The following is a 23,942-nucleotide window of genomic DNA, read 5'->3' as shown; positions in this document are numbered from 1 at the left end:
CACAAAAGTTGAGACAAAACGTTCCCAGAATTATTTGTATTTCTTTGGATGCCATTTTTTCTGACTCATTCTGATTTAATTGTGATTACGGATTTGAATAATGTGCAACGCTGGAAAAAAACTAACAATTCATACATGTTTGTTATCATCTAGAAGCCAATATAGGCCTTGTAGATGAGATAAAAATCTTTCTTTTCAGGCTGTTCAGGTCAGCAGATGTGTTGACACGAGGCTCCAGATGCACATGTGGTTTATTATTTTGGAGTGTTAATCTCTTTAATCCAGTATTTGGTTGCCCTGTCATGTTTGGATGGGGCTGACAGGACTTCTGTATCCACAGCATGTTTATGTCAGCCAGCAGGTGAACCCCGGAGGACCTTCTCTGCTCGCTGGCTCAGATCAGAGAAGAGAAAGGGAATGTGAGGATTCTCATGTGGGTACAGGTGCACAACACACAGAGAGCTCTGTGAAGAAATGAAGGACTGCTGGGCCTCTAGTGGCACGATGGCCTTTCTGTCGTTCGGCTGCTACAAAGACGGGCGGATGAATTATGCATCACTTGCAGAGTAAGTAACCCCCCTCGGTTTAGAATCTGATTCACTGCAGACGGCTGACATTTGGCAAAAGATTCTGCAGCATCAAGGCTGGAACAGCTCGTCTTTTCTTCACTTTGTCAGAAGCTGATTTAAGTTCCAGGGTTCGTTGTGATGGCTGCAAAAACAAAATTAGTCACAGCCCAGATCTTTGTCACAATTTACAAATGCATTGGAGCTGAAGGAAACAATAAACTTAACTTGAGGGACTGTGCAAAAATAAGGGAATTGCAGTAGAGAATTAACACAAAATAAAGCCCAACTGCACAATAAAACGTGTTTTTAAGCTATTAACTAGATGATATCACTGTATTGTGATGAAACTAATTAATGCTGGTGTTAATATTGAGCATGCAACAACCTCTGGTTCTGAAAAGTGAATCCAATGCTGAAGTGTCTTAAAGCTGCATTCTCTCTCCTGTCCATCAGGGGGCGACTCCTCTGGTTGTATAGAAGTCTATGAGAAAATGACTCTACTTCTCTCTTGATTTATTCCCTCAGTAAACATTGTAAACATGAGTTTATGGTCTCAATCTCTAGTTTCAAGTCTTCTTCAATACAGCATGATGTTCATTTAGTAAATGATGCTCCATTTAGAGTCAAACAGACCATAAAGCAGGGGATGCTTTAGGGCGACCATTGATTGGATGCAGCATGGTGGACTTTAGGTGGTTGTTTGTATTAACAGTTACTATTAGAATACACCAATCTGATTTATACTGATACGATCTGATACCAGAGATAATCAATAAGGTGTATTCCTCACTGTGTGGAAGAGACTGGGATCTTTCTTTTATGTGTAAGGCAACACTTAAACGTTGCTTTCCTAACTAAATGTTAAAATAAATGCATAGATATAAATGTACTGAATTGTTATTCATTATTAGATTAATAAATGCTCCATCAGTAACTTGGTAGGAATTACAATTCAAGTATAAACCTTTTTATTCCAGCAACAAATTGGTCAATTCTTAAACTGGAATTAAAATGACTTCATGTAGTGTCATTTTCTCCATGTTTAACAAAAATAACACATATTCGCTGTGATTTTGGCAGATAAAAGGGTGTAAGTCTTGTAACAATATCTAGTGAGGTTCCTTGGCACAAAAGTGTCATAGTTGGCAAACAATTATGTTATAAATAAACCAGCACTGTGGGGGGAACCATACCTGTGGTCACCAGATTTGATGCATGTCTCTCTCAAGAGCTTTCAGAAAATGTCATTACCACATTCCTGCAGCACATTAATGCTCTGTATGAATAAACTGCATTAGTATCTTGACTACAGATGGACTTGTCCAATCAGACAATACCTCGTGGTCTACTACGAGGTCAAATCACGTTCCTCATACTGAAGTCACGGGGTCCCCGATCACTCAAACCTTATGAAATAAACATCACGTGTGTTCTCTCTCTAGGGAGGTGAGGAGAACAACAATAAGAACGAGTCCAGAACAGACAGAACAGAAAGGACAAGAGGGGGGAGGGAATTATTTGTCGCACACACAAGCTTAGGCATGCTCATTGACTTTTGGTACACACTGTTCTGAACAGACTCTCGTTTACATGAATGGTACCCCGGTGCTTCTGTAAACAGAGGAGCAGGGCATGATGGGTACTGGCACTGTGAGGATGTGCATCAGGCTCATTGGCATGCTGGGCATCTGTTTTGTGTTTCTGAGCAGGGAACACGGAGATTTAATACAATGTTCTGAATAACACAAGCAAACTACTATGCTTATTGTTGATTATTCTATAATCTTATTTCTCATATAAGTATTTATTTTTTCAGTGTGATGAAAGGTCATAAAATACAGAATTGATAAGGTTTTCATGTTTCATTGTCTCACAACGTTTAGTCATTGCTGTTTTCACAACACTGGTCATTCGGAAAAGATCCCTAAAAAGTTATACATAACAACTATAAATATAAAATACAAAATATTTGTTTGCATAAGTATTGACCCGCTCCAAAAATAGGCGATAGACCTCTTTCCCATTGCCAGTAGACAGGTCGCCTTTCTGTTTTTTTCTGGTCGCGTTCATCGCTTAATGTTTTTAGACCTAGAAGTTGCTGTCTGGGTATAAAAGATCGCTTCTTCACTCTTTTATTGCGTTTTTACCTAATGTCAATACTAGCTTTATGCTAATGGATTATCTCTGTTAGCTTGCTGCCCTTGTTTCAGCTGTATTTCCTCTGTATTTGTTACTTTCAGTACATTTTGTGTGTAAGTGCATTTAGAGACACTGGAAACCAGTCCTCGTGTCTAAAAATATTAGCGTAAGCTGACTGGGATTCCGATAACTTCAAGTTTGTGTCAGAAGAGACATTAAAATCACACATTTCACGACAGCAAAACCCTAGAAATACACCAGAATCCTTCGCAGGCTCCGTTGTCCGTCTCCAACTATCCCAAAATGCACCTGTTTTGTCCCATGACCACCTTCAGTCGGTGAGACAGCGACAACGACAGGCACAATAGCTTCATTGTTCTCATCACACAAAGCAGGGAGCGTACTGGTTGACTGTTTATACAGGCAGCCCTTCAGTGTGCATTCTGAGTGAGTTATGATGGATTACTAATCAGTCAATTTCACGTGCAGCAACCAATGTAACATATGATGTTTATGTAACCGTTCAGTGAAAAGCCAGGTTCTCGTTGATAGGAGGTCAGTGGGTTATAGTGTTCATGATCATTTCACATAATTCACAACAGGACAGTGTCCTCGGCGTGTTGACCACCTTTTTATCTGGACAGTAAAAAGGTGAATAAAAAGTGCCTCTTACTTTAAAACTGAGTGAATTTGAGACCTTTTAGCCATAAAACATATCAGAAATCTGCATGAATTTAGGAGGATAAACCTCTACCACACACACAAACGAGCTCATATACCACATCTCCTGCATATTTTCCTCGTCTCTGCAGCGGCTTCATGTTCCTGCGTTGCCCTTCACTTGCATCGCCGTCACAATCACGGCCAATAACAATAGATGTGTTTGTATAACTGGATGTCTACCGTGAGCTGGGATGGCTTCAGAGAGCACTGGAGCTTGACCCACTTTCCAGTCCCGTGAACCGCATCAATTCACTGTGCCAGGTGCTTGTGAGGCTCCAGGTCTGCTGAGTGAATGTACAGTGACCTTATCAGACATTACACAGCAGTGCAAGATAAAAGCTTGAGGTTTATTGTAAAGAACCTCCAGATGTTTTCTTGTGCAGCTGTGTCGCAACAGAACAATGCAAAATACAAAGAGTTTGTGAGAACCTCTGGATTTTGTTACAGCACCCACCAACGGTGTTACTAAATAGCAAAAGTAATCAGTTACTTTATTCGCTACTGGACTTTCTTTACTCATTTCACATTCTGAATTTTTGTTTTGTTGCCTAAACCTAACTGTTGGTGTTGTTGCCTAAACCTAACTATTGGTTTTGTTGCCTAAACCTAACTGTTGGTTTTGTTGCCTAAACCTGAATGTTGGTTTTGTTGTCTAAACCTAACTGTTGGTGTTGTTGTCTAAACCTAACTGTTGGTGTTGTTGCCTAAACCTGAATGTTGGTTTTGTTGCCTAAACTTGACTGTTGGTTTTGTTGTCTAAACCTAACTGTTGGTTTTGTTGTCTAAACCTGACTGTTGGTTTTGTTGTCTAAACCTAACTGTTGGTTTTGTTGTCTAAACCTAACTGTTGGTTTTGTTGCCTAAACCTGACTGTTGGTGTTGTTGTCTAAACCTAACTGTTGGTGTTGTTGTCTAAACCTAACTGTTGGTGTTGTTGTCTAAACCTAACTGTTGGTGTTGTTGTCTAAACCTGAACTAAACCTGAATGTTGGTGTTGTTGTCTAAACCTAACCATCCCGAAAAAAGTGCAGAGGGACACGAAAAATGTGTCCCTGTACATGAGACCAATAAACTGCATTTCTTGACTTTTTCACCACCGGCCATGAGACTGTGTTGTTCAAAATATGCACATAAAGTTCACAAATTCTCAAATTTTAATCCGTAATATTTGACCAAAATCTCATAATACAAATGTTCAGCTGTCTTCTATAATTACAATGACCGGATGTGTCATTTGTGTTTTTATGATGCTGTGGGTATTAAGTGGTATAATAAAGAGGGGGTTACATGACGGTACCCTCTCCCTCAGGATGTCTGACGCACATCTTTTTTTTCATTCTTCTTGGTGCCAATTTGCACAGCGAGTACAGCGTGTACCCTCCAAGAACACCGACACATATCCTCCATTATTGCCCCCGAGCTGTTGGTTCCCGTCTGATTCTCCTTCTTCTCTCTCTGTGGCGACCTAATGGCCCAGATATGCACACCGCGGCAGGGAGAGGAAGAGTGCTCTGAACCAGCATTAACTAGCATCGCCTGCAGTGAGGCTGCAGAGAGGAAGAGGAATGAAACAAAACCTGCAGCAAAATGACATGTAACAGAACCCATGGTGCTTTTATACAGCACTTTAATGGGGAGGACTTTACTTAAAACTGTGACTACGTTTACATGCACATACATATTCCACTATTATTCTGAATATAACAATATTTCAAATTTGATCAGGTTAAACCATGTGTGATAAGTTGACATTATTCAGGTTTTAGGATCATTCTTTGTTCATGTATACAGCTCATTCACTATATGAGTCTCTATAAAGGTTTCTACGTCTCTTTCCTGTTTAGAGATGCATGTCCAAAAGAAAAGAAGGAGAAACACACCTACTGATAAACATCATGAAGGAGTTGGATATCAACAGGTTTTTAGGATATGAACAAATATCTCAACGCCGACCTTTTAGAGAAGGTGTTTGAAGGAATGAAAGAGGGAGGCTGAGGTCACACGGTCCAACAAGTCCTCCACCTCTGGAACATTTAGAAAAATATATATATAAAAGATTTTGACGGAAAGAAGCAAAGATGCCGCTCCACTTTTACATATTTTGACATGATAAATGACATGTCAGGGCATTGACCCACCAAACACAGCAGAGAAAGACGTCGACGTGGGATTCACTGGTCCGGTGATGAGGATGAGGTCGTTTCACGTTAATGGGAATAAGAAAGGCTGCATGTAAACGGGAATATTAGCAGAATATCCATTTTCGTTACCCATGGGAAAAGCTTATTAGCAATATTGTCTTTTGACTTTAATGCTTTCCCGCTCGGGTTTGAAAGACTAAGAACAAGACTTTCAAATGAGTTGTAATTTAATTTAGGTTTAGGGTTTATTAATAGGCTTGAGTCAAAGATAGCTGCTACTCCACCTCCTCGGCCTGTGCCTCGAGGAATATGAGTATTAATATAACTTGGAGGAGTTGATTCATTAAGGCTAACGTACTCTTCATGACACAGCCAGGTTTCAGAAAGACAAAATAAATCAATATGATTATCTGATATTAAATCATTTACAAGTACACCCTTAGATGACAGAGATCTAATATTTAAGAGTCCACATTTAATTGTCCTGTTTTGATGCACTGTTGCATCGGTTGCCTTAACTTTTATTAAGTTATTTTGTATAACTCCTCTTCTGTTGACTTTAAATAATTAAACACAGTCTCTATAGGGTTTTGGGTGGGTAACTGGGTGGGTGGGTAACTGGGTGGGTGGGTAACTGGGTGGGTAACTGGGTGGGTAACTGGGTGGGTAACTGGGTGGGTAACTGCTCCAAAGGAAGCGCAGAGAGGTGTGAAAGACTGCAACTCTGCTTCTGCTTCCTGGTCTGAACTCTGGGTCATGGATTAGGTCCACTAATGAACTGGGTCAGATTTCTAGAGATGAGATCCGCTCCATCCAAAGTAGGATGGATGCCGTCTCTCCTAATCAGACCAGGTTTTCCCCAGAAAGTATGCCAATTGTCTACGAAGCCCACATTGTTTGCAGGACACCACCTCGACAGCCAGCGGCGGAATGATGACATGCGGCTATACATCTCATCATTGACCAGATTAGGGAGAGGGCCAGAGAATACCACGGAGTCCGACATCGTCTTTGCGTATGAACACACCGATTCCACCTCTACCTCTGACTAACGTCACACTTTGCACTTCCGTTAACGCACCAGCAGACTAAACCACCCAGCATCTGTTTTTTTCCTCTCTCTTCCTTAAAGCCCCTCGGAAATCACAGACTCTGTAGAAAGAAGTGACCTTGAGAATCCGGGAGATTCTTCTCTGTGAATCAGCAGGCCTACGCGCACCGGTGTGGAAACGTTTTAATTTGTTTGTGCAACAATGCCCGTGAGGGAACCACACAACTCTCCATACCGTGGGTTACTGTGTGGGTATGAATGAATATGTGTGTGGGGGGGTTCAGTCATGGGTGTTCGTCTGAAGGGTTTGGAGGATATTTGTAGTCGTTTTAATGGGAGGGACGGGGGAATAACTCATGTTTAAACCTTGAACAAACACCATGACGTGAGCACAGATGTCCTACCTGAAGTAAAAGAAAAACTCATGAAGTTGTGCTGGAATAGCAGCAGTGATTGAATGTGATTCTCAGGTAAAAGGTGGAAACAGTCTCATCTGACTGTGTCAACCAGATCGTATTTTACGACATTACTACGCATGTCAGGCTCATTTTACGCCAAAAATGACAATACTACTTATTTCGTTTTAGGAAAATCATTATTCTTGGGCTTAAAACAAGAACGTTAACTGAGTAAATACGCACAATAGCATCCGTGATTGAGTTCGATTCTCAGGTAAAAAGGGAGGACCAACCCTGATCTCGTAACAAGGCATTTAAACGACATTTAACGTCATTATTACGTATTTAACGTGTCATTTAACGCAGCGGCGTGCCTGTGAAACGGTTGGTTGTTGTGTTTAGGCAACAAAATAACAGTAACGGCAGCAAGAAAACAACACAACAGAAAAATACGTCACCAACGTCACTTACTTTTGGACCTCGGCCTCTAACGCCGGTATCCTGGCTGCAAGTCGAGTGTTTGTTTCCACCTCCCATCCATCCACCACTAGCGTTCTCTCCCATATTTCATTGTTCTTCACTTGTTCAAAGTGCAGCATATTGACATATAATAAATGACATATACATTTTTTTAATTTAAAGGCGCTCATCTGAAGAAAGAAGGTGTCATTTATTGAGGGATTAATGAGCTCTAAGACCACGAAGAACCACCTCAGGCTTTTGTATGATAAAAACACTTCAAACTATAAAGATACTAATAGGGACAGACAGTCACTGTTTATCCAGCCACTGTTCACCTTATTCAACTTAAAACACAACATCTAATATCAGGACCTTAATCCACCTCTGTGCTGCTGTATTTAAAAACGCTTCTCTCGTCTGTGTGTCCACGGTATGTTGAAGGAACACACCATTAGCATCCTATAGTTTTCTATTGGTTTAGAGGTTCACAGGTGTCTAATCCGTCTGCATTCAGGTTCATTGGTCCAGTGAGAGTTAGTGACAGGACTGAGTCCGTCTGTCAGTCTGCACACAAAACTTTATTTAGTTTGAAGATGCTGGGCTGACAGGAAAGATGACAGATTCCTGGAAAACTCAACAACAAGCTAATTAAGGTTATCAATGTGAGATAATGATAATGATGGACAGGTAATGATGCCGATGGACGTCTGACTGAAAAACACATCAGAACAGAGCTTGTTGACAATGTGAACATAATGTTCCTGTCTGTTTACTTTCACACTTCTTACACCTGAATCCATCCTCATCCCTATTCATCCTCCTTCATCACCGTGCTCTTGTTACCTGAGAGCCGATGAGCTGAACGGGTCACTGTGACCTGACGAGGACTCTGAAGACACAGAGAGCTGTCGTAGTTAAAGACGACATCATATCTGAAGCTCACACATTTTTGTTTTCCATTTTTGTTCCACACAAAGACCACGTTGAATATCAATGTTTTTGCATTTAGTCAGAGCAAGTTAAGTTACGTATAATAACGAGGACACCTGGCAAAAAAGCCACTAAAGTTGGCTGATGGATGAGTCAAACAAACAGGACTTTCACCAGGGAGGCCGCTGTTCGTGTCGTGTTACATTACATTTACATTACATTACAGTCATTCAGCAGACGCTTTTATCCAAAGTGACTTACAATAAGTGTATTCAACATAGGTATTCAAGAGAACTACTAGTCACCAGAAGTCATAAGTGCATCTCCTTTCTTAAACAAGCATCTTAAAGCATAAACCAGAGCAAAAGTATAGTGCAGAGGCAAATTACTACGAAAACAATAATTGCAACAAACTAATACGAATACAATAAGTGCTACAAACTGATATGAATACAATAAGTGCTACGAGGAAGGCTCAGGGTAGAACTTCTTGAAGAGGTGAGGTTAAAGATGGGCAGCGACTCTGCTGTCCTGACGTCAGTGGGGAGTTCATTCCTCCACTGAGGGGCCAGGACAGAGAGAAGCTGTGACCGGGTGGATCGGCTGCAGGGACCTCTGAGCGACGGAGCAGCCAGTCGCCCCGAGGCAGCAGAGTTAACTTGTTACATGAGAGAGTCTGCTTAGGGCGGTTGTTTTTTATTTGCTTTGTGTTGGGGCAATATTATAATTACACTCTGACAAAGAGTAACAAGACGAAAATCTCTCACAGTATTGTCACACTTTTAATACTCAAAGGTCACATTTTAAAGGATTCAGCATGACCAAGCATAAGAGACGTTAACGAGGTTACATTTATGCATGATCAGATGTTGTGACGTTACATTGTGACGTTGCACTGTTAAGTTGCAGAGTTACGTTGTTACAAGTTACGTTGTTGAGTTTTGTTGTTAAGTTGCAGAGTTACGTTGTTACAAGTTACGTTGTTGCGTTACGTTGTTGCGTTACGTTGTTGCGTTACGTCGTTGCGTTACGTCGTTGCGTTACGTCGTTGCGTTACGTTGTTGCGTTACGTTGTTACACTGCGGTTTTACGTAGTTACGTACACAAAGAACAGAGAAGCTCTAATAACACACAGAGGGAGAGTGACTTTGTTATCTGCTCAGGTAGACATTACTACTTAATCATCTTTACATGGACAATAGTTGTTTGCTTCTATATCAATGCTCTGAATTTAAAATGTAGTTTTGTTGCCTAAACCTAACCAGCTGCATCACAGCGTTAACCATGTGACTTTGTGTTTGAGGCCTACTTTACGCTCAGAAACGTCACATTAAACGTCTCCCATCATTTTGCAGAAACGTACAATACTGTCATATTATCTGGCCACTGTGTTACATTACATTACATTACAGTCATTTAGCAGACGCTTTTCTCCAAAGCGACTTACAGTCAGTAGTATATTACATATCATTCACCCATTCACACACTGATGACAGGCTACCATCAAGGTGCCACCATCAGACTCTAACTAACATTCATCATCCAGTCCACACCGATGGCAAGCCTTCAGGAGCAACTTGGGGTTAAGTGTTGACTCTTCATAAACTGTTTGCACATTTGAAAGCGTCTGGAGACGGGCTGAGCTGTGTGGCTTCATCTCCAGCGCTCCTATCCACAGATCAGCCCTCGAGGAGGCTGTCCGTCTGTGTTAAACTGTCACAGAGGCCCGACTCTGAACCTCACTCTGCCTCCAACAGGAGCTCCAGCTCCGCTCAGTCTGGGCAGTAAAGCAGGCTAGACAGACACACAGGGCCCGGGGGGGGGCGGTCTGAATTACCAACACCATAAATCTGAACCGATGAACCCCATGTCCGAACACGATCCGTCCACCGCGTCCCCGTCCGTCTGTGGGCCTCTGTCGCTGGATGATTTCATCTCATTACAACCCTGTTTTATTTTACATAGAAACTACATTAGGGAAATAAATGTGCGTGTGCTTGTTGCCATGGGAACATCACAAATAATGATTCATAAGAAATCAGGCTGAAGCCTCAAAGATATCTGGAGATCCATCCATCCACATCTGCTTTCATAAATAATAAAATACTATTTCAACCTGATGTTTATATAAGAAATCATACGTTTCGTCTTTATTATGGTGTCTAATGCGTCATTGCTGTTCTGCCTAGAGATGCTATATCATTTGTTTTATGTGGAAGAGTAAAAGTGGACGTAGCTAATCAATAACTGTTATAGAGAAGGCCGCTTTGTGTTTATTACTTCTGCCTTTCCTGAAGAGGAAACACTACAGATGAATAAGATAAAGAAAATAAACCAGAAATCATAATGAAACGTCCCCGGTTGATGGGTGACATTAAGGCAATTATTTTTTATATCACAAGTTTTCTTAAAAGATATGTTAATACATATATATATATGTATGTACATTTTCAGAACATTAATCTGAACATTGGATAAGCCAGGTTCTAAATTTGTGCTTCATTTTGTTTACATATTAGAGTGAAATTATGAATTAATCATAAATCAGAAAATACTGTCAACAGACATTAAAAAAAAACAATTTTCTCCATGTTTTTAGTCATATATGTTGTATAAATCAGGCTATGAATGATATACTAAGAAGCGATGGTTGTAATCCCCTCAACACACACACACACACACACACACACACACACACACACACACACACACACACACACACACACACACACACACACACACACACACACACACACACACCTCCCCTCCCTTCCTCGTGCGCCTCCTCATACACGTGTATAAGGCGAGATATACACCAGAGAGGACTGCTGTCTGCAACAGGTGGGGAATAATGTGATAAAAACAGTTCATAGCTCATATGAAATACATTTAACTAACAGACATCATTATGACACTAACTCAGTAGATTACTGACATTAAGACAATTAGTTTTCTGAAATGTTATGTTTAAACGTGCAAATGATGCATTGTCTTATCAAATATGTTCTAAATTGCATACATTTCCAGAACATACAATTTTGTTGACATATTAGAGACAAATGTTTTGCATTTTGGATATTTCTTATATCACTCCATAAATCTGAAAATTCTGTCAACAGACATTAAAAAAATCTATTTTCTCCATGTTTTCAGTAATAAATGTTGTATAAATCAGGCTATGAATGATATCTGAACAAACCCCTCTGTGTTAACCTTCAGAATATAGAGAGGAATGAAGCTGTAAAGTTTGGTGTATGTAAGAGCTACTGAAGTGGAGATTTCTGGATCAGAGTCTGAGAAAAAACTCATTTAGAGAAAACGTCCTTTAAAGATATGTTTAGTTAAATTACATACATGTTGAAGACTCTACAGGTGAATAGGGTAAAAAAAATAACTAATAGATATCAACATGAAACTTCACCAGTTGATTACTGACATTAAGATGATTATTTTTTGTATTACAAGTTTTCTGAAATGTTATGTTTAAATATGCAAATGAGGCATTATCTAATAATAGTAAAAAAAATGAAAATGTACAAAAATCTCTAAATTAATCTGTGCATTAAAATCAATGTTTTTGATCTCCCTTACATGTGTTAGTATTTGTGCCATATTAATTAGAATGAGTACTGTAGTTGGTACTAAATACTATTTATTAAATCTAAATTTTCATTTTGTTTCTGCAATTAAATTGTTTTTAATGGTTAAAAAAAAGTGACTTTTGAAAGTAAAATAATATTTGTAATATAATTTATAATACATTTTTATAATATATATATCATTTTTATAATTTCTGTAATAAAATGTGTTAACCTCTGTCCATCTTTTCTCCATGAAACAGAAAAAATAAATATTTAGCAAATGTTTTTTGGGAACTAAAAAGTACCTTGAAGTTTTTGGACAAAAAACATCAACTTTGTAGAAACATCTCCAAATATGATTTGTTTTTTTAATTATTCACAATTTGATTCTTCGTATTTTATTAATCTGCACATAGAATTGTTCTTCCTCAGAGTTCTGAATTTTCTCTATCAAAACAATAAAACAACAACCTCATAATGGTTGAAATACAAACCACATATTCACAGATTGAATGCAGATTAAACATTTTTCTCTCACAGGTTCAACACGTGAGAAGGAAAAACAACAACTTCTCGATCGGCGTAAACAGGATAATCCTGCAGTTTAAAGTCTTACTTTAAATACATATTTATCTTTAGTCACAAGACACAGAGCTGCTTGTCTGCTCGTCTCCTCTCTACGTGCACACAGTCGTACCTGTTGAACAGCTGACACGTGCACCTCAGTGCTCAGTGATCCGATGTCAGAGATTTAGAGATCAGCTGAGGAATGTCAACAGAAGGAGCGTGAATGAGAGGGTGTTTCTTAAGAAGCTGGCTTCAATGTAACTGCACTGAGTGGGAGGAGGTGTGGTGTGTGTGTGTGTGTGTGTGTGTGTGTGTGTGTGTGGGGGACTATTGTCATTCAGAGCCATAGCACACACACACACACACACACACACACACTAACTTTTGTTGACATTCAGAGTCATGCAAATGCTTCCAAACATGTTGGAAGGTTTTTTTACATTTCAATAAGAAGAAAAACAACCTCTCTTCTGTGCTTCTTGTGCCGGCGAGCCAACACAATTTCCATCGCTGCTTGAGAATGCAAACGTTCTTGTAGATATAAACAAACAAATGAAGAAAAGATGTGCAAATACATCCGAGTCTCTTGTTTGTTTGTTTTTATGCGATCTGCAGGAAAAGTCCTGCAAGAAAACGTTAAATTATTTCCTGAAATCATGAATAAAAAAACCTTAGTTTAGTTCCTTAGAGTGTAAAATAATTGCCTCCTAATAATCACGTTCTCTTGCGGTGATGAAAGGCAATGAGGATGATAAGCATCCGTCATGGCCGTGATAAAGACATGACCGTGGACGGAGGTTTGACCCCCAGGGCAGCTCCAGAACTGCCCCTCTGATATCCCAAATGACCCTCCTTTGAGGGATCAGGCCCCAGGGGTTGGTGTGGTGTGGGGTGGGGGGGCAAGTGACGGTTGCATGCTTCTTCTCAGCTCTGCTGTAAAAAGGTAAAGCCTCCTCGGGAAATCAGTCCTCACCTCTTTGTCAACAAGGACATCCTCCTCCTGATTTCACCTGCCCCTCCGCAGACCCCCAATTAACTCCACATTCCTCCGTTTTGCAGTGAATACCCCGAATTCCCCCTCATAATTGGCCGGAGGATTACCCCCCGTTTTGCCCTCTCTAACCCTCTATTGTCACCTCTGTGTGAGTGACACCCTGATGGCAGAGTCGGGCCTTGTTGTGGCTTTAATTATCCGCCTCGACTCAAAGGTATTTTAATTCACCTCCAGGCCGCCCTCAAGGGAAAGTGAAGGAGAAGAACGGCCTGAAGGCACGAAACCCCAAAAGACAGAGGAGCAACTGCACCGCTGTGTCAAATGTATTGTCACCAGATGAACACTGTTCTTTAGATTTAAACTAGTGATGATGCACTCCGTCATGATCAGCTGAAAGTCGACATGCTTTGGGTTCTCCTGCATCGATGGATTACTGATGAGAGATGAGAACCAACCAGGAAGAGACTCAAAGTGACCATAAATAATACTAATATGACAACAAAGAGACACAAAGAGACGACAAAGATACGTAAAAAGACTACAAAGGGACACAAAGAGACGACAAAGAGACATTGAAAGACTACAAAGATACAAAAGAGACTACAAAGGGACACAAAAAGACTACAAAGAGACACAAAGAGAGATAAACAGACTAGAAAGATACAAAAAAGACTACAAATGGACGTAAAAAACTCCAAAGAGACACAGACTACAAAGATACAAAAAAGACTGCAAAGGGACACAAAGCGACTACAAAGAGACATAAAAAGACTACAAGTAGACACACAATTACTATAAAAGAGACACAAAGTGAAACAAAGGGATTTTAAACAACCATAAAGAGACACAAAACAACTACAAAGAGACTCAAAATGACTACAAAGAGACACAAACCAACCACAGACAAACACAAAATAACTTCAATGAGACTCAAAACGACCACAAAGAGGCTGAACAGCCATGAAGTCTGTCGTCTGCGTGTCTCCTCTGTAGGAGAGGAGGTGAGGAGGTGAAGAGGTCTCTAGCATGTCCGTGTTGTCTCCTCATCCTCCCATGCTCTGCTGTGAGTCACTCCTCGTTCTCTGAGTGAATCCCTGCGCCTCCCTACAGGCTAACAGGCTGGAAACACCTCCACAGCATCCGGCCATTATCCTCCGTCATCAGCGGCCCTCTCGCCGTGCTGCCGGAGCCTTTTATCTCTCTGCAGCAGCGTGGGCTCCCATTAAAACACCTCACATCAGGCATCTGAAAAAAATAAAAAGGCAGGAGCTGGAGCTTAATTTGCACTCTGATATAATCCAGTTTACGTGTCATCAAATGAAAGTATGTGCAGTATTTAGCTTTTCCCCCATAATGCAGTTTGGGTGGAGTCCTCCGTGATGTGGTTAGAGAGAGAAACCACGTCTGCTCACGAGTCCCCGGGGCACTAATTTCACATTTCAGCACGGACGCCTGTCATCAGCGCTCTTATCAAAAATACATACCAGACCATAATCAACAGGACGGGAGGCCAAAATACCTCAGAGCACGAATGAAAGATGGGAGGAGGGGAGGGAGGAGGGGAGACATGATACACAAGCACATGATACAGGTTAAATCAGAACGGATCTGTGGCCTGAAACACATGTTGATTATGTTGCAGTTTTTTAAAATAGATTTATGTTTGTTGCTTTCTTGTGCTCAGATATTGTGTCAGTTCTTGATGTGGAGGGCTGCTGGCTTTTTCACATCCACAGCATGAGTTCATGTGAGGTATGTGTGACTCTGTGTGTGACTGTGTGTGTGTGTGTGTGTGTGTGTGTGTGTGTGGGGGGGGGGGGTGTTCATTAACATCAGCAGCCGTTAACCCCCATGCGTGGAAGGATTCCCAGGTTTGGGGGCATGTCTGAACAGGTCACCAGGCTGCAACACAACACTGGGATGATGAACATGATTCATCTGCGTCCTGTAAATACAAACTAAACTGTGGTGTTTTCTTATTAAGGCAATAAAACATGCGTAAGAAATGAAAAAAAAGGCAGCTGAGAATGTCGACGATGTTTATTACGTGCAGGCGAACTATTTGTACTATAATTGGCAAAATTATGATTTCATGTTTCACTAGAAATGAATGACCAATAAGAGACTCCAGGCAAAAACATTACTCACCTACTGACATGGAAAGAAAACATTTATTTTATTACTTTCTCTGTTTAGATTTCTCCTAAATTCACCAAAAGTGACCATTAGATAATGCCTCATTTGCATATTTAAACATAACATTTCAGAAAACTTGTAATACAAAAAATAATCATCTTAATGTCAGTAATCAACTGGTGAAGTTTCATGTTGATATCTATTAGTTATTTTTTTACCCTATTCACCTGTAGTGTCTTCAACATGTATGTAATTTAACTAAACATATCTTTAAAGGACGTTTTCTCTAAATGAGTTTTTTCTCAGACTCTGATCCAGAAATCTCCACTTCAGTAGCTCTTACATACACCAAACTTTACAGCTTCATTCCTCTCTATATTCTGAAGGTTAACACAGAGGGGTTTGTTCAGATATCATTCATAGCCTGATTTATACAACATTTATTACTAAAAACATGGAGAAAATGTTTTTTTAATGTCTGTTGACAGTATTTTCAGATTCATGGAGTGATATAAGAAATATCCAAAATACAAAACATAAGACTCTAATATGTCAACAAAATTGAACCTGGTTTTATCCAATGTTCACATGTATGTGCTGGAAATTAATGCAAATTAGCACATCTTTGATAAGACAATGCATCATTTGCATGTTTAAACATTCAATTTAAGAAAACTTGTTATAGAAAAACTAATTGTCTTAATGTCAGTAATCTGCTGAGTTAGTGTCATAATGATGTCTGTTAGTTAAATGTATTTTATGAGCTATGAACTGTTTTTATCACATTATGATTATGTTGAATACAGACACCTGTTGCAGACAGCAGTCCTGCTGTAGAGCTCCTGAGACACGTGTATGAGGAGGCGCACGAGGAAGGGAGGGAGGTGTGTGTGTGTGTGTGTGTGTGTGTGTGTGTGTGTGTGTGTGTGTGTGTGTGTGTGTTTATGTGTGTGTGTGTGTGTGTGTGTGTGTGTGTGTGTGTGTGTGTGTGTGTGTGTGTGTGTGTGTGTTGTGTGTGAGTGTGTGTGTGTGTGTGTGTGTGTGTTTATGTGTGAGTGTGTGTGTGTGTTTATGTGTGAATGTGTGTGTGTGTGTGTGTGTGTGTGTGTGTGTGTGTGTGTGTGTGTGTGTGTGTGTGTGTGTGTGTGTGTGTGTGTGTGTGTGTGTGTGTGTGTGTGTGTGTGAGTGTGTGTGTGTGTGTGTGTGTGTTTCTGTGTGTGTGTGTGTGTGTGTGTGTGTGTGTGTGTGTTGTGTGTGTGTGTGTTTCTGTGTGTGTGTGTCTGTGTGTGTGTGTTTATGTGAATGTGTGTGTGTGTGTGTGTGTGCATGTGTGTTTATGTGTGTGTGTGTGTGTGTGTGTGTGTGTGTGTGTGTGTGTGTGTGTGTGTGTGTGTGTGTGTGTGTGTGTGTGTGTGTGTGTGTGTGTGTGTGTGTGTGTGTGTGTTTCTGTGTGTGTGAATGTGTGTGTGTGTGTGTGTGTTTGGGGGTGTGTGTTGTTACATCCAGCAGCCAATCAGAAGCCACCTCCGCTTGAGCTCTATAAAAGCCTCTCTCCTCTCCTCTCTGCAGCATTCCCTCTCAGCTCCTCTCCTCTTCACTCTCCTCTCAGCTCCTCTTCATCACTGCAGAGCCTCAAACAGGATTACCTTCACCCTGCACAGTGTGGATCACATTATTTGCATTTTCTTTTTTCTTTGCACCAACAACTCAAACGATGCGTCTGATCCAGAACATGACGACCATCACGGAGTGTCCAGCCCCGGAGAGCTCGCTGCCCAACCGGGTGATTAAGATGGCTGTGATAGGAGGCAGTGGGGTGGGCAAAACTGGTGAGAACAGTTCAAACACATACATCATAAAGTGCTTTTATATGATCTGTCATGCAAATGTCTAATATTCTATCTGTTTTATTATAGCACTGGTGGTTCGATTCCTCACAAGGCGCTTCATTGGAGACTATGAGAGAAATGCTGGTGAGTTCACTTTAAGGATTATTAGGAAATGTTTTTACTGTTTTTAAGATGAAAGTATTGGTGTTTAATATTTCTTTATTTCTCTATGTGTGTGTGCAGGTAATCTCTACTCCAGAGAAGTCCAGGTGGATGGAGATCAGGTGACCATCCAGGTTCAGGACACTCCTGGTGTTGAGGTGAGATCCTCTCCTAAAAAAAGTTTTATTTGCTTAAAGCTGTTCAACATATGGAAGTCTGTAGAGGATAATCCAATCCAAAAATAATGTAATATACTTTACTATGTGGCTGTTAAGATCACAGGAGGCTCTGTAGACTGGGCACCAGTCCAAAAAACAAAAAAAATGTGTGTGTGTGTGTGTGTGTGGAGAGTCTGGCTGTCTAATCTCCCATTTAGTCTAATGGACGTCTAGAGGAGTAAATGATACCCTGATCCAGGAGTAACCCTATAGCTGCAGTCTGCCTGGTCAGCATTCCACTCAGATCAGTTTCATTAAAGTCATTTAAAGTGTTTTAACCAGAAAGTGAAGCTGATGAGGGAGTGTCTTAAAGCTGCATTCTCTCTCCTGTCCATCAGGGGGCGACTCCTCTGGTTGTATAGAAGTCTATGAGAAAATGACTCTACTTCTCTCTTGATTTATTCCCTCAGTAAACATTGTAAACATGAGTTTATGGTCTCAATCTCTAGTTTCAAGTCTTCTTCAATACAGCATGATGTTCATTTAGTAAATGATGCTCCATTTAGAGTCAAACAGACCATAAAGCAGGGGATGCTTTAGGGCGGGGCTACACACTGATTGACAGGTCGACACCAGAGACGTATACCTGTCTTTATGTGATTCCTCCTCAGTCCTAATATGGTCACTTCTGCTTACTGGTTGCAAATAAACAAGATAGTTTGTGGCCAAAATTCAAAAACGTCAACAAGTGACGTCACCATGACTACGTCCACTACCTAAATCAGTCCATGGTTTTTAATCAACCTCTTTCTTCTTCTTCTCTCTCCCAGATGACCGATAACAGCATCAACCTCCCCGATCATGTGACCTGCTCCATCCAGTGGGCGGACGCCGTGGTGCTGGTGTACTCGGTGACCGACCGCCGCAGCTTCGACCTAATCGAGCAGCTGCACCGCCAAGTCCTCCGCACGGGCGGCGCCAACGTGCCCCCCGTGATCCTGCTGGCCAACAAGGCGGACCTGCTGCACCTGAGGAGCGTGGACGCCCAGCAGGGTCCGTTACTGGCGGCGGCGCTCGGCTGCTCCTTCTACGAGGTGTCTGCCAGCGAGGACTACAGCCAGGTGCACCAGGCCTTCCACCGGCTGTGCTGCCAGCTCGCCAAGCAGCAGCCTGCACCGCCGCCGCCACCGTCCTCCAACGCCACGGAGAAGAGGCGCTCGCCACTCATCCCAAGGCCAAAGTCGCCCAACATGCAGGACTTGAAGCGGCGTTTCAAACAAGCGCTGTCGGCCAAAGTGCGGACCGTCACCTCGGTGTGAGGAGACGCCGAGAAGTTTTAAAACGTGGCTGAGAGCGGCCGAAAGAAAAGAGGAAAGAAGATTTAACGCTTCTACGCTTAAAGACCTCGGATCAGTCTGACTGACGGAAGAGGCAGAATCTTTACGGATGTGACGTCATCTCAAGCGGAAGGCGTCCGTCCTGTCGAGATACCTCGTGGGAGGAGTTTGATCACGTGTCAGAGAGGAAGACGACACCTGAGGAAGCAGAATCAGCCGAATGAGAGACTGAAGTTACAAAAAGAAACTGTCAGCAGCTCTGAAGGACGGCTTGTTTTTAGCAGATCCAGACTGTCTGCATGGCTCCACTAATGATTACACCACAGCCGGGGCTCTGCAGCCCTGTGTGTGTGTGTGTGTGTGTGTGTGTGTGTGTGTGTGTGTGTGTGTGTCAATACCAGTGTGTTATTGCACGATCAGCTCCATTATTGTGCACGACGGACTGATGGGGGGGGGGTGTTTGTAGCGGTGCAGCAGTATGTAGCGTGTGACGGTTATTATCCCTGATGCACTTTATAAAGAGGAACCAAAAGGACCTTTTTTGTTATTTATTTGTTGCAAATTCACCTTTTGTTCACAATAAAAGAAAAATGATGAATTTAACTTTTGTTCCTGTCTTTTCTGTTTAGCGGTTTCAGCTCGTATGCAGACTACATTTCTAAACATTTAACTTTTCAATAGATGCAAACATGATGGAGCACAAACATGCAAACATGATGGAGCACAAACATGCAAACATGATGGAGCACAAACATGATGGAGCACAAACATGCAAACATGATGGAGCACAAACATGATGGAGCACAAACATGCAAACATGATGGAGCACAGTTGCTTTTGGGATGAAATATAAATAAGAAAACAAAAATAAATCTGGGCATACAAATAAAAAATATGTGACGCAGCGTATTTTCTTAACACTAGAAAACAAAAATTGCAGGAATATTTACTTCCTGTCAGCTTATATGTATGTCAAAAAAATGTAAACAGAACTCCATTCAACCATGATAATTATTAGTCCTTGTGATTAGAGCTCCAACAGAAGCATCATTAACCCCCATGTGTGGAATGAGTCACAGGTTCCGGGGCATGTCTGAACAGGTCACCAGGCTGCAACACAACACTGGGATGTTATTTATGAGGCCTAAAGAACATGCATAAGAAAATAAAGCAGCTGAGAAAGGCAAACTATTTGTAGATTAATTGGCTAAATGTCATTTTCATGTTTTTAATAGAAATTAAGATTAAGGTGAGACACCTGCAGGCAAAACATGTTTTGCTTCCAAAACTCATCTTCTTTCAGACTAGTGGAAAGAAAACATTTATTTTACTACTTTGTGTATTTGCGTCTGTAGAGTTCTCCTAAATTCACCAAAAGATACCAGTAGATAATGCCTCATTTGCATATTTAAACATAAAACTTCATAAAACCTTTTTAAGAAAAACATTTTAGCCAAATCAAATTGTTTACAGGATATTCTGTTTCTTTATACTTTAATACTTGACTTCTTTTTTCACATGGTTTGTATAAATGCAATAAAGTATTCCATGAATATGAGATATGAGTTTAGAGATAATAACATTCCCTCCTCCTAATTGTGGAGGTTGGTTTATGATATTTTGCGTAATTTCTTTCACAAAGAAACTGTAAACGAACAAAAGCATAAATGCTCTCAATTACTACAAAGACTTCAACCACTGGCAGAGCTAAAAGTAAGAACAGATGACAACGAAACCGAGGAAACGGGTGAGAAACGTTTGTTGACCAAATATATTGACGTGTAATCTAGTAAAACTTTCATTTGTAAGACCTGTAGTGTATCTAAGTTTGGAAAATAAAGCTTAATGAGGAAGAATATAGAGGAAGATCTTAAGTATCAAGCCCAACCTTTTATTAATAAAGAGTACTATAATACTCTGTCCTATTTTCTGTGACTCAGCAACCAATCTACTTCCTGTTTACACCGGCACAAGCATGCCAAGAGTACCTGAATAGTCATGTGATATTTGTTTTTAGGCTTGCTAGTATGGACAGAAATCATTTATTTAAACGATACTGAAACGCCTGTGTGGAAGAAGATTGTTTTTGATCTAAAATCCTGGTTTTAAAGGGAAACGTAGTAGTGTGGATGGAGCCTCAGTAGAGTGAGGTTGGTCCAGTCCAACATGGATGCTGTAAAAGGTGGTGAATGTCCGATAAGGGATGTTATGGATGAAGAGATACAGGTGTTGTGTGACCAACTGACTTTGTAATACAGATTACAAGAGGGAATGTCACAGGGATCTCCAGTAATTTACTCAGAGAAGAAAGATAAACTGAGTCCAGAGGTTGGAGAGGTGGAAGCAGCAGAATGTCTGTAGATTACTTCAGCATCAAACTAGACTTCTCCTACAATTCAAATGGAAGAAGGATCTGTTTCTGGATCAGGTGGATGTGGAGAGGGGAGATTCTGGCAATGCAACGTCTAGCTGATGCTAATAAAAACACGTGCAGACATCAGGTGGCATCGAGGGTCCTAAGGTGGTCCGATCGGGTCCACAAACAGACGTAAAGACTCGCTTTGCAGCAATCTGTGTCATTTACGACAGAAAACTAGTGTTTCATTCATTTGTGGCCTAATCTTTTGCAGTTTGAATAATGAAAACTGATTTTAAAAGACATTTTAGTGACAATTGCAAGTGTAAAATGTTTGCCTTATGATTTAAGAGACCAACCTAAGATTATGATTTTTAGGCTTTCAGGTTGTTCGAAGTTTAACTTCGTATTTTGCCCATTGCTTTCAGACTTCATTTGAAAGCTTTCCTTTTTCTGAGCCGACGTGATGTCCTTGGATTCGTAGCACAATGAGGAGCGTCGTCACTGTTGATGTGATGAAGTGTGACTCACAGGAAAAGGTATTCTGACCAACAAATAAACCCCGTTCCTGTACAAACAACAGAAGATGACTGAACAGACGCCCATCTAAAATCAAAACCAGCCTGGAGGAGTTCATGTTCGGTTTTATTAACCGACACTTCTGAGAATCAGAGCTCCCGGAAGACGTTTCGGTGTTTTTGTTAAAGATCTGTTTATTTACAATCCAGAACCAAATGAGTGAATCATTACCGGCCTTCTTGTTAACGAGATGTGTGGGAGACCCTGGGTCGTATCAGTTCATGTGTGTAGGTGGGTGAAATCTCTTGATTCATGTTGGAGAGAATAAAGAGAGGAAAAGGAAGGAGGGAGGGAGGGAGAGAGGGAGAGACCAGGTGTGAGCAAATGATCGGCCTTAGCAGACGGTGTGAAAGGACTTGTTAATTATTCTGCTCTGTCGCCGTATCGACGAGGTGTGAACGGATGCTAACAGAGAGTGTGTATTCACTCTCTCACACACACACACACACACACACACACACACACACACACACACACACACACACACACACACACACACAATTAAAAATATCTAACAACTTGAGCCCCACGTGTGCAAATGAGAGGCGGCGTCACACGGCGGTGTGTTTGAACGGTTTTATTGTCGGTGTCGTTTCACACAGAAGTGGCTTTTTGACAGATTTCCTTTGAGCAGAAATAAACATTTTCTTTTTTCTGGTCTCCAAGAACAAAATAAACCCAGTAGCTCCTTTTATATAATAAACCTGTAGAACCAAACACGCTGACATGAACAGGACGGGAATGTTTTCTCCAGCTTCTGGACAGTGACTCTCATTAACCGAGGCTCGGCTCCCGACCCGGCGAGGTGTCAGGGCGTTTGCGTCTCTCGTGTCTTCTTCTTCCACGTTCGTCTCGGTGTGACGCCATTTATTTTTTTAGACGGCGACGCCAGGCTGCAGTCTCCGGGTGGTGAAGAGCAGCTCGGGGATATCTGTGGGCCGCAGCAGTCTGGTGGACATGACCAGCACCTGGAGAAGAGAACACCAACATTTTTTCTTAATACATTTTTTTTATTGTAAAAGCAATGTGACAAAAACATACATATAGTTTAAAATAAAAAAATAAAAAAAAAATATTTAAATGTTTAAATTTTTTTAATACCTGACTTAAAACAAACCCTATTTTTTAGAAATTTCAAATTTTTTAAATGTTTTAAATTGTTTTTTTAAAAAAAAATGTCAATTTTTTTTATTGTAAAAGTAATGTCACAAAAATACATTTAGTTTAAAATTTTAAAAATATATATTTTTTCATTTATTCTTTTTTTTAAACATTTTTTATTGTAAAAGCAATGTGACAAAAACAAACATATAGTTTAAAATTTTATTTTAATATTTTCAATTTTTCATTATTATTTTCAATTTTTCATTTATATTTTTTCAATTTTAAAATGTTATACATATAGTTTAACATTTTATTTTATTTTAATTTTTTCAATTATTCAATGTTTCAATTTTTCCAGTTATTTATTTATTTTTTAATAAAAATGTTTTATTGTAAAAGCAATGTGACAAAAAAAATACACAAAGTGACATAAATATGGAAGACAGACGTAAAGACAGACTTTTTTCTGTCTCTCTTCAAAGCCACAAAAACTGTAATTGTGACCTCACAGAACACTTTACATAAAACCTCTCTTAAAACAAACCCCTCTAACCCTTTCAGGTTCTTCCAAATAGCTACTGCTGTTGTTTTATCAGTTTTCTCTTGATTCTCTCCGTCCTCTCACAGAGGGTTTTATAACGGACACGCTTTGTTTCTCCTGCAGCCGTGTTGCTTTAGACTCCTCAGTCTGTTTGTAGTGGCCGAGTGCAAAACTGAAATATTTAC

At 40.5% G+C, this 23,942-nt stretch overlaps 2 protein-coding genes across 2 annotated transcripts in view; one reads left to right on the top strand and one right to left on the bottom strand.

The window, feature by feature from the left end:
* The first annotated feature begins 17,302 nt into the window (after window positions 1–17,302).
* rasl11b (RAS-like, family 11, member B) lies at window positions 17,303–19,736 on the top strand. The gene is made up of 4 exons (XM_054603226.1): window positions 17,303–17,520; window positions 17,608–17,664; window positions 17,764–17,840; window positions 18,671–19,736. The coding sequence occupies exons 1-4, from the start codon at window positions 17,406–17,408 to the stop codon at window positions 19,157–19,159; spliced, it is 738 nt and encodes a 245-aa protein (XP_054459201.1). The 5' UTR covers window positions 17,303–17,405; the 3' UTR covers window positions 19,160–19,736.
* Window positions 19,737–22,680: 2,944 nt separating this feature from the next.
* Window positions 22,681–23,942, bottom strand: part of scfd2 (sec1 family domain containing 2) — a 109,503-nt gene continuing 108,241 nt past the window's right edge. The window contains exon 9 of the mRNA XM_054602676.1: window positions 22,681–23,080. Coding sequence (XP_054458651.1) covers window positions 22,988–23,080 — 93 coding nt within the window. The 3' untranslated portion in view covers window positions 22,681–22,987. The remainder of the gene's footprint in view (window positions 23,081–23,942) is intronic.

This window comes from Anoplopoma fimbria, chromosome 8 (genome assembly GCF_027596085.1).
Source record: "Anoplopoma fimbria isolate UVic2021 breed Golden Eagle Sablefish chromosome 8, Afim_UVic_2022, whole genome shotgun sequence".
Lineage (NCBI taxonomy): Eukaryota > Metazoa > Chordata > Actinopteri > Perciformes > Anoplopomatidae > Anoplopoma > Anoplopoma fimbria.
This window is presented reverse-complemented; position numbering and strand designations above follow the sequence as displayed.